The 12422-nt window shown below is 34.6% G+C and overlaps 1 protein-coding gene across 3 annotated transcripts in view; it reads left to right on the forward strand.

Annotated features, from left to right (window-relative positions):
• Positions 1 to 12422, forward strand: part of LOC150109456 (trafficking kinesin-binding protein 1-like) — a 574911-nt gene that overhangs the window by 522777 nt on the left and 39712 nt on the right. For all 3 annotated transcript variants that reach the window (XM_090413241.1, XM_090413254.1, XM_090413248.1), the window contains one exon: positions 2652 to 2754. In XM_090413241.1, the coding sequence (XP_090269367.1) occupies positions 2652 to 2754 (103 nt within the window). The remainder of the gene's footprint in view (positions 1 to 2651; positions 2755 to 12422) is intronic.

The following is a 12422-nucleotide window of genomic DNA, read 5'->3' on the forward strand; positions in this document are numbered from 1 at the left end:
CACCTAGATGTTGGCCTTCATCTAGACCAAGTCTCTGTAGCTCAGTCAATAGTGACAATGCCCTTTAGCTGGAAAGATCAGAGTTAAAATCCTGTTCAGGATGTGAATAACCTTTATAAGAAATTTTTCATCTGAAGGTGTGCTAGCTGGTCTCATACAGAGTTGCAATGTTTTCCATCCTGGAAACTCTGGGTTCTCATCCTGCAAAACAGGCAAACTGGCTAGAAGAACACATGAAATTAATAGATGTTACACACTGGTCTAATGTTCTTAGTTCCTTTTTCCATAATCTGAAATAACAACAATCCTCTAGGTCTTTTTCCTTCCTTTTTTGCATGAGGCACTGTTTTGAGAAGAGCTACCTTTTCCTTTCTCCATTCTGTTTAAGTAATGATACCACCATAATATCTCTGCTCACTCACTGAATGCTATTGATGTCAATTGATATCAGTGGCAGAATACGTTTTCGAAATGGATTCTGCCATTGATAGAATCCATTTACTCCCCAAATTTTTCTTCAAAGTAAATCTCATATCTGTGCTCTGGTCTGTGATCAACTACTTTATTTCTAACCCAACTCTCAGATCCATAAATTACAGTTAGGTGTGAATGCCATGTATATTGCTAATTTGTTTTGGCTAATTTCTTAGTTATTCCTATATGTATATATACGTATAATGTATATATTCTATTGTCATTCAGAGCTTCCATAGCTCAACAGTATCAACAATGCCCTTTGGTTGGAAAGATCTGGGTGTGAATTATGCCTGGGACGCAAAGAATTTTGATAAGGGCTTTTTGACTGAAAGTGAGTTTGCTGGTCTCTTATGGGAGATAATCAGATAATAAAACAGATAACTTGGCCAAAAGATCACATATTAACAGACATAATACATTTGCCTCATAGTCTTAGTTGCTTCAGCCATGACTCCGGATATCCAAATAGCCAAAAATAGTTCTGCACTATGCTAGTTTGCATATACTGCTGTTCGTTTTTATATTTAACTTGCCATCTCTGCAAAATTATGCCTGAATATCTGTTCTGCTTATTCTACAGACATTGAAAATGCAGTTGACATTTTCCATGTTTCTAACTATTTTTATAGTTAGGAACGTGGGAAACAGGAACTTATCAATTTTATTAAAGAATCCTGAAGAATTGCACTGGATTTATTTAGAAGTATAACATCTGAATAAGATTAATACCTCCAATTTTGTTATGGATTTCCTAATGTGATGCATATGCATGATGAATAAGAGTGGTGGTAGTTTGATAGCTTTTCTCACACCTGATTTCATATCAACTCATCTTCCTGTACCTCTTTCAGTTCTAACTGCTGATTTATGACTTAAATTTAGACATATATCGATTGTTCTGTATGTTACATTTATCCCATATATTTGTTGTAGCATTTTGACACTTTGTCATATTCCTTTGGCTAATTGATGAAACTTAAAGATCCTTGTTATATGTCTGTAGTTTCTCACCTTTTACTCATCAAGTGAAAATCTTATCCTAATGCAGCTCGTTGTTCCCCAAGTTTCTCTTGAATAATTTTTCTTAGCCTTTAAGCATTTAAGAAAGTACACGTTCTTAAATGTTATCTGGAATTCTTAGCAGGGAAATTCCTCTGTAATTCTCACATTCAGTTTTATTTCACTTCTTATAGAGGGGTACTATGAGAGCTCTACTCCAGTCATCCAGAATTTGACCTTCTGACCAGGCCTTTGGAATTAAGCACTGTAGCCACTATAAAACGCTTATACCTCCATATTTGAGCATTTCTCTCATATATAATTTCTTCCAATGCTTTTCCTTACACATTTCTGGCTGGTGATTTTCCTGAATTCTCTTTCACTGCTTGTTTATCATTCCAAATTAAATAAATATTTAAATTTATAATTGCTGTGAAAATTAGCCCAAAAAATGAAACCATGAAAGTGTCAGGAATAGAAAAGGTGAACTGGATTCTCAGTTATGAATCTCTAAGACATATTACATAATTTAGCCATTTAGGCACAATTTTTGCACACATGCCAAATAATAATTTGGAAATGGTTAATAGAATAAATTTATACAAAAATGAGAGAAACCACCCATAAGATCAAGCAGTCAGTATACAAGTGTGCAAACCAATTTTAAAAGAAATGAAATAGTAGACAAAAAATATGCGAGTTTAGGACTGGAAACTTCATGTTAGTTAGTTTTCGAAAATGTGAAGACAAAGTTTATCTAAGATGGTATTTATCTATACAAAATGGGAGATTCTTAGCAAAAGTGTTTGAAGTAAAAAATGACACAGAAAAGACCACTCAGAGGAAGACTGAGATATGGATGGGTCATTGCAGTTGGGGAGTACCTTAGAAAAATAGGATGAATGCACGAAGTGATTTCATTGGAGACTTCACACATAAGAGACCAGTTTGATAAAAAATAAAATAAAATAAAAATTGATGATCAAAAACTAGTCATAAAATGTTGTTAGCCTCATATAATATGGTACACCCTTTGAGGTTTATACCAGAAAATGCCAGTAATTTAGTATCTTAAGTTTTGATTATTACTTTTTTATCATGTTTTTAGTGCAGTTGAATAAAAATTTTCATTTAGTGTGGCTGGTAATATTCAATAAATATCTTATGTTTTACAGATTATACTCACCCTGGGAAAAGTTTTATGAATACATCTTCTGTATATACATATACTATTTCTACAATATTACATCCAACTGATCAGACGCATGTTACGCCTAGGTTTGTATGCTTGTCATAAAAGTTGGTGTTTATTAGTTTTTATTATGCTTTTGTGTGTGTGTGTGAGTGAGTGAGTGATTTGAGTTTGATTTATCAAGCTCAAATCACAAGTAATAATTGAGTGCAATAGCCTGAATTCATTGTTATAAAATACCTCTTTCTAGGATCTTTGAAACTAAAACGTATGTGTTATTCATAATCTATTTTTTAATAAATAGTGAAATGTAAATATGGAATTGCAAGCCACATTGTAAATTGGACTTCATTCATTCATTGTCCAGCACTGAAAATGTATTTGTCATTATTTTAAAAAGCCTGTCATTGTTTGATGAGCTTCTAAGTGACAGCACAGAAATCTTACAATGGTGTTATAAAGTGGAGTAGGAATAAAAAGTATTCTTTTTTTGAGTAAAGAAATTGATGTAGAAGCTGCAGGAAGTGCATTTAAAAGAAAGTTCTTACTATCATTTTGCATTCTTAACTATCGTTGCAGTTTGTGTGTGTGCGCACATGTGTGTAAAGTTGAAGGTGGAATGGATTGATTTTTTTTAAAAAATTATTATTCTAATCATATACTATTTATTATATTATCCTTAATGCAAAAATAATTGCATGCATTGCTTTTCATACTGATTTATTGGGAGACAAGTCTTAAATGTGTCATATTTACTGTTATGGTAATATTGTGAAACATTGCATGTCATTCTCATTGGATAAGTGATATGAGGTACTTATGATAACTGGGATTTAATTGTCACTTTCAATCTGGAAATAATTCATTTTTCATTGATACTATAATATTTAATGGGGGAAAAAACAAAAATTCAAGCTTGCACAATTTGAATTGGGTCACTTACAGATTCAAATCTAGATAATTAGTTGGAATTTTTCACTTAGCATGTAAGGAGTGAAGAACTGACTATGGGCAATGTCCATTACCTTTCCAAAATGTGTTCTGTTAATAGATATTCATTCAAATACTGAATGAAACAATAGTGAGCTGAAAATTTTAGAATTTAGCTGAACAAACTATGTGTATTCTCTGTTGGCTGAAACCAGAAAATGCACTGTAATGTTTGGTTGAGGTATTCCCCAGTGAAGTAGGATCTTGCTGGTTTTGTTAGAGAACTGAGGTGAACCATAAAAAGTCAACTTGAAGAAAAAAATAGAGAGCATCATCGATGTAATATTCAGTGAACTAGAGGTGGAGCTGACATGATTACGTGCTAACATCACTTCCACCTCAGTTATTACCAAGATGGATGAGTCAAAAACAGGTGGGATCCTTTTCTGGGAATATGGACTGAGATTTTCAGGACCAGATTTTTGTCCTAAGACAAACCATTGCAAAACCGTGGAAGCAAGGATCTCTATTTATGCTAAATGTGTATATTTTGTAATGGCATATAATAAGGTGACAAGGGAAACGGATTGTAGATCCTGAAATCATATATAGTTGATGGAAATTTAGAGCAACATATAGCTTATATTAAAATAATTAATGTTGAAGAATGACAAGGAAAATACTTAACAATAAATCATGTGAGCAAGATTGTTATCTTGTCTTATTTATTATCTTTGTGGATTACATTGTTATGGGTAATGATATTAAAACTAATTGGATATTGAACTATATTGGAATTAAATTAAAAATAGGTGCATTGTTGTAAGAACTGTCAACAGAAAAGAACTAAAATTGCAGAAAAAATAGAAAGTGCCATGTTGGCATAGTGTAATAGTGATCTGTGAAAGAAAAGGAGTAAATACAATATTCAATACTAAATATGAAGATAAATTTCTTGAATGATACACTATTTGAAATAGTGTGGTGGCAATTTTTTTTTTAAAAATGACAAATTAATAATGGGACTTACAGGGTGTTCGGGATAAATTTGACATATTTATAATTAATTATATTTTTCCGTAAGTTACATGTATTAACACACACTTCTCTTCATTTAAAAGTTTGGACCCTTCTTCATTCATATACAAGACGTCAGAAAGGATGGATAGCTGGAACCCACCTGAATCATGGAAGAGAATAACTTGTATCATGATGATTCGTGCCCGCCATCAAAATAAGGATATTACGACTGCTGCCCAATGCTCCCTGAATACAGTAAAAACAATCAGGCATGAACTAGAGACTTGCAATGGTGACTACGAGGATGTAGCAAGAAGAAAGATCCCTAGCAGACGATCTGATTGCGTTCGTACAGCAGAATTCCTCGCAAATCTGCAGGAACAGGTGTTGAAGAACCCTGGCATTGGAATTCGGGCTTTGTTCGTGGAGTTGCTAACTGTAGTCAAGTCCTGGATAACAAGGGTAGCCAATGGTAGGCCGTATGTATGGCAGCAGGATTCGGCCCCTTGCCACACCTCTGGGAAAAGTCAAAAATGGTTGTCTGAAAATTTCTACGACTTCACCAGTCCAAATGTTTGGCCTCCAAACTCCCCAGACCTTAACCCCATGGATTATTTTGTATGGGGCGCAGTTGAGAAAGACACCAATCGCACTTCCAGTAATACAAAAGCCCAGTTAATGGATAAAATTAAAACAGTTTTTGCGGCCCTTCCCAGGGAGACTGTAGCATCAGCTTGTTCGAGGTTCCGAAGCAGAATTGAAGCTGTGATCGATGCTAATGGTGGTTATTTTGAGTAAATCTTGTTGATAGTATTGTAATTAACTCTGCCTGTAATGTTTTTTTGTCAATTCATTAAATTTAATAGATACAAAGAAGATTTTCTTTTTCCTTATGAAACTGTCAAATTTATCCCGAACACCCTGTATTTGTGCCTATGGTCCCAAGGTGGGAACTTTTCAACTCATCAGAGAAGACATTTCACCAAGAAAAGGAAAAGCTGATCCTAATTGGATATCTAAACAGCAGAGTAGGAAATAAATACCACCTATATAGTAGAGATTACCAACATCATATTCCAATATAAAGATTTGCATAAATTCACATGAAGAGAAATATACAAAAAAAAAAAAAAAGTCTTATTTGACTATGTTATTGTTTTAAAAACTTGAGAAACAACCTCAACAGAAGCTATCCCAAATTCGGGAAGCTCTCATCCTCTATACTTCAGCCCAACAGCCAAGGATACCCAATTTAACAAACTAGGGGTGCTATTTAGGGGTGCTTTAGACTTGCTCTCAGTTCGCATGCTTCAGCATTATTACTTAGTGTGTATGTGCATATCATATTAAATTTTGTTCCCTGATGATGGCAATTTGACTTTCTCAAATATTGGAAGTATTAATTAAATTTATTTTAGTTAATATATTAGTGTACATTGTAATTTCTTTAAAAAATACAGTTATGAATAGCCAAACATATAAACCTCACCACCAGACTATGTTATTGTTTATGGTGATACCTTCACACTGGTTCATGCTATAAGAATATTCAGGGGAACTGAAATAGGAAGCGATACTAAACATATAGTAGACATTACTAACATCATGTTCAAAAAAAGTCTTATTTGACTATGTTATTGTTTTAAAAACTTAAAAACTACCCTAACCTCAACAGAAACTGTCCGAGATATTTGGGAAACTCTCATTCTATCTACTGTAAGTAGAGAGGATGAGATTTAATTTTATTTAATTTGAGAGAATGAGTATTGCCTTTCAAAAGAAAAATATGTACAAAAATTTTAAAAAGAATCAAAGTGGAGCAAGATTTAAATGTACAAATATCAGTAGATTCAAAGAAAGAGTTTAAAAACAAGAACCAAACCTTGGATATTAGGTGGCATACTCTGAAGCAGGTGGGGGAGTGTTGATTCAGACTGAAAGGCACGTAGTGAAGTTGGTTGCAAGGATAGAAAAATACAAATTTCATAGTGTTCAGAAGAACTTTATGCAATTCTCTAAAAGAAATCATATTTTAAAATTCCTTGTAAATAATAAGTCAGTGTCCTCAAAGAATACAGAGAAAAATGGAAGAAAGTTGTGTAAAATGATTAAACAAATCATGCAAAGAATTATGATGCAGACTTTTCCAGGGAGTCGAGTCATCAGAAATGGGCCTCTTCAAGCTCACTCATTGCCTTAAATACCTATCATTTTTCTTGAAAAAGCATATGCTAAAAAAGCACTCACAACCACTTGTAGCCCTTTTCACATACCATGAGAAAAACTTGGGCCCACATGCTTCCTTGCGTTACTTAGTTTTCATGGCTGACCCAAAGTTCTCTCCCACCTGCAATGACCTGTAAAATCTCACTTATGTCTATTCTATATGATCTCCTTACCAACTTATTTGTTTCACCCATATCTCCTGCACTCAAAACTTTAAAGACCCAGAGTTTCCTTCGGTTTGTCTTCATATTCATGTTTCCACAGGCAAGATGTATTAATTACTCTCTACTGAATCTTTTCAGTTATCTCGTCATCTCCGAACCCAGGCTACCATGTCTGAGCCATAATAGTCAGTATGTTGTCTTAGCAGAGCTTTTTATATGTCTTACAGGGAAGTTATTCTCCTCTGATAAAACAACATATCAGAAGCGCTGATATGTTGTCTTATCAACAGAGGTATTTTTCCACTTATGCTCTCTTGGCACCTTCTTAGAGCTAATTTACTGCTGCTCTGCCAGTTTAGTCAGAGCAGCAGTAAATTCCTATGTGCATTCTCATAATATAAGAGCTGATATCCCATCTGATTTCCACATAATTACAATAAGGTTCTTTGGTATCCTTAATCACTTCTCATTTATTTACCTCCATTCTTATGTCAGTCAGTTACATCTGAGACTGAAGTATCATCACCTGGATAGTACACTATTGCAAAACGATCACTCAGTAAATCAACTATTTTGTCTACTTCTCTTACCTCCATATGATCAGCACCAATTAAAGTTATCCTTCCATTGTCATTCTTTCTTGTACTTGTCACATATCAAAATAAGTCTTTGGGATTTTCTTTGGCCTGGTTGGTTCGCTTCCTCTCATAATTCTGCCTTTGCCTTCCTTTCCATTTTGGTCATCTTTCTTGCCTGTATGTTATACTACTTATGGGCGTTCTACAACCTTTTCTCCTACTTAATGATGATACTCATCATCTAACTTCTCTTTGATTTATCCTTTTTCAATCTAGATATATAAATTTGATACTTCTTTTTTTTTTTTTTTTTCATATACCCCTTCATATCCCCTATATAATGCTTGTCTTTTCCCTTTAAATTTTTATGGCATGGTACTGCTCCAAGCTTGCTTCTCAGTCTGTCATAATCACCTGCTTTGTGATTCCACATAGTCACTTGAAAACTGAAAGCAACCAGGCAGAAATCTAATTTATAAAGAGTATAACTCTTTGGTGCAGGACTGCTCTGGTATTAATATGAGGGGTTTTGCCCTCTTCAGTTTCTGTATGGTCTCTGATGTTAAACCAACAGTTTGAAACATTTGTCAGGCCAATGAAATCTAATCAGTGTACTAATAAAAGACAACTAATGGGCACCAGGCAAAGTTTGTATCTTTTAAGTAGTATAAGCCAAGGCAACTCCTATGCCAAAGTTCTGTTAAAACTTCTGGTTTTTTTTTTCTTCTTCCCAATTGGTTATATAGGGATGATGAATGTCAAATATCCTCATTATGTATTATTAAACCTCCCATATTGAAGCCTTTTAGGCTCTGTGGGAGGCTTAATGAAATATAATGAGGATATTTGACATAATCCATCCATCAAGGAATATTCAAGTACTAAAAAAAGTACAAAAATTGCAGCAAGGGAAAAAAAAAAACTATAACTCCACCTCCCCAAAATCAAAATAACATCAAAATTTTATGCATTCAAAAGCACTTTCATATCCATTCACCAAGATTGGACATCACTATAAACATTAATGATGTGCACCACCACTTAGGGACATCAAAAAAACCCAATCTGTTATTCCTTACTGAACTCTAACTGGCATCCACTACAACAATTCATCTCACTATCCCAACTACATGCCTGATGACTCTTATAAAGAACAGTGAAACATGTGCTTTGTCAGCTCTTACATTCTGTGTTCAAGTTCTTAAACGTCAAGCCCCCCCCCCTCTATAATCTGCTATAGCTCAAGATATGCTTGCCTTCATTTTCTGCTTTTCCTGCTCTTCTAATTTAGATGATCACACTGATTTCTTTGATTATTTATCTCTGAAAGTGGATTTCAGACACTGTAATTACCCAAACTGTGAAATACCTTCCTTGGAGAGTTCAGTGTTCGTGACTCAGACCAGCTTCCATTCTCCAACTTTATAGATTATGCTTGAAGAGAAGTAAAATTATTTGCTACTAATCATTATCTAAAAAATTGCTCAAATGCCAACCAGAATACTAGATAATTCTCATTCTTCCAACATTCTGGACCTTTCCTTAATCAGCCATCCCTCCAAATGGACTGCAGGTGCTTGCTGTCCTCTTGGCAACACCAACCATAATCTTATCCTGAGTTTCTTTTCTATAAATTGATCTTCTATGGAACCACAACAGTGTCAGTTGAAATAACCTCCTGGATTACTACACCTCTGAAAAATGATCTGATTACAATTTCCTCTCTCCTTAGCCAAACACCTGCAAGCAAACAATTGAAATAATCATTACTGAAATGAGGGCCTTCGTTCCCTACTTCATTACAAATCCTCAACCTCTGTCCAGGCCATAGCTCTCTAATAAGTGTGCCAAAGCATTCCAAGGCAAAATAATTCAGCATATATTCAATGCCTCAGAATCACACAACTTCAGAATATTGTTCTTACATTTGGAGTGGTATATCCAAGACCTCCCTAAGAGTTCTTGATTGTAAACAGAAAAGGACAATCTGCTTAATAAATGTCCAACCCGCCCACCCACCCACCCACCCACCCACCCACACACACACACAAATATCTTCCACTAATTTTTCTGACACTTATGTCTCTTTCATGGGTACTGGCCACCATCACCATCCTTCTGCTTTCTTCTAATCATGTAAGAACATGAGCTGCGACTAGTCAACATGCATGTACAATTCAACCCCAAACTTAGCAAACCAATTTCTCATCTTCCTTCATTCCATCTATCTGTGCTCTTTGGAACAGCCTTCACCATGCTGTTTTTTCCCATCCTCAGCTTTTCAAGAAAGATTCCTTCTTTCTCCCTAAACAATTGTGCGCACACACACCATTTTACAGACAAAATGTACCATCTGTGCTGGTAGTAGTTGGAGGATTAAGTAGGGGAGATGGTGAGTTAAGTGTAATGGAGTAGTGTGCCTTCCCATAATGAGTCCTTGGACTCCACAGAGGTGTCACATAATAATAATAATTATGCTTTGTGACTTGGGTTGATATAATTATCATTTGCAAGCAGTGGTTTGCTGGAGCTGGGTCACACAAGCCAACTGTTAAATTTTTGAAAATTTTATGATCCGGTTGTTAAACCAATAATGCCTAGCAGCATTTGGGCAATAAGCTTATATAGTGACGTGAAAAATTCAATTGAGATGTGCTTATTTTGGAGTCTTTTATGCTTTTCCTCCTCGTCTATGCAGCAGCAGGAATATTATTTTTTAAAGGCAAATATTTCGTGTTACTAAAATTGTCATGAATGTGATGTCCTGAAAAGAAGCAGCATCCCAGAAAAAATTAAGTGGATGTTTGCTGATTTGGATACACTTTCATGGAAATTGTGATTCTTGCAAAGGAAGAGCCTGTCACTTTTTTTTTTTTTTTTTTTTTGCCAGTGGTTAAAAATTTACCAGCACACACATGCTATCATAGTATAGTCAACTATGAGGGTAATACATGATTAAGTGTGCATTATTATAAATCTCCTGTATAATTTTCCTTGAAATTTGACTGTCACTCCTCAAAACTCCATATTGTCAGTTCTTATATTTCTGTCTTCTAGGGTACATCTGACTGAAACAGTTCACCTAGACCTTGGTCTTCTTCTGGGTCTTTTTTCCTGGCATCTTAGCATCAAATACCTATTTTGCTAATCTTTCCTTTCCCATTCAGTTTAAGTGACCATACCATCTTAGATTGCCTCTGCTCATGCATTCTTGAGTGCTAACAATGTCAAGTTCCTTCCTAATATCTTAATTTTTAATCTGATTCTGCCATTGATATCATCTCACTCAGATATTTTTATTTCATAAAAATTTATTCAACTGACTTTCTACTATACCAATTTTATTTATTCCGTTGTCTATATTGCCGGCCTGGTTGGCCGAGTGGTTAGCGTGTCTGCTCTTCTCCAGCCAAAATTCTATGGGTTTGAATCCCTTCGTGAGCATGGATGTTTGTGGTTGTCTGTGGAAATACTAGTATTAGTAGTGGGCAGTAGATGGCGTTGGTGTAATTGGATTGAGTGATGGAAACAGAGAGCTGTAGAGTAGGTGCCCTCCCTCGATGAGTCTTTGGACTCCCTGGAGGTGTCACGTAATAATAATAATTTCCATATTTACTTTGCCATCTTCATTAAAAATTGTGCCTAAACAGCTGAGTTATTTTACTTAATCTATAGATTCTTCATATAGACTGCACTTGAAGGTTTCCATGTTTTTGTCTATTTTCACAGTTTTGGTCTTTTTATTTCTGATTTTCATTACGAATTTGTGACCGGTATTTTTCAATTTAGTTACAGAATCTTGAACACTGAATTTGTTTAGCAGTACTCATTGTAAAATTATTTATATTTATTTTTTTACTTTTTATTAATTATTTAAAGATTTAATGAATGGATGTCTACTGTGCCATTGTAATAATTTTTTACGCTTAATTTATATCGTAGTTGCTTGAGCTAGTTCAAACAGTCTATAGACTTCAATTTCTAATTCACTCATAAAACTCGCAATTAATCTTAATTCTTTAGTCCTTAACTTAGTTTTACTCCCCTCTCAAGGGGCGTAAATATGCTCTTGCACATGCTTGAATTGTAGACTTAGGAAAAGCCTCTGGCTGGAGCCAAGTCCTTAATCTACTTTGCCATATTTCACTTGTATTGATCCTTAAAAAAAAATTTTTTTTTTCGACTGCACACCATTAAGGATTGCGTAAAAGAATTGCTGCTCCTTCCCTTACATACAAGAGAAATATTCAGCTAAGCACAAAAATAACTCATAATTTAATTCTATCTCAAGCAACTCCTATTAATTAATCATACTTTATAATTTAAAAATAATTTCCTACCATACGAAAGCTTGTATGGTAGGAAGTCAACTGAATAAATTTATATGGAATAAGAGAGAAATTAGTCTAAATGCTAAATTAGCTGTATACAAGACAGTGTTCAAAAACACTTGACTGCAGTTATGAGAGTCCTGAAAATGATTAGGGGCATGAACAGATGGCATCATTGGAAATATATATTAAAAATGAGGATATTTGGAAAGAACTTGATATTGTTAGCATCCAGGAATGTGTTAACAGAGCTAATCTCAGGTGGTATGGTCACTTAAACAGAATGGGAGAGGAAAGATTAGCAAAACAAGTGTTCTCTGTCAGGTTGGCAGGAAACAGACCTGGAGCAAGATCAAGATATAGGTGGAATGATACAGTAAAAAGTGCCATATTAATTTGAACTCCAATTTACTCCAATTTTGATTTGGAGGAAAATTGTAGATAGGAAGTTAGTAATGATGTGAGTTTTTCATGTATTACTATCATATCCTGTACATCCATTGAG

This window comes from Typopeltis vanoorti, chromosome 2 (assembly GCF_054136105.1).
Source record: "Typopeltis vanoorti isolate ZY-2024b chromosome 2, IOZ_Tvanoo_1.0, whole genome shotgun sequence".
In the NCBI taxonomy this organism is placed as follows: domain Eukaryota; kingdom Metazoa; phylum Arthropoda; class Arachnida; order Uropygi; family Thelyphonidae; genus Typopeltis; species Typopeltis vanoorti.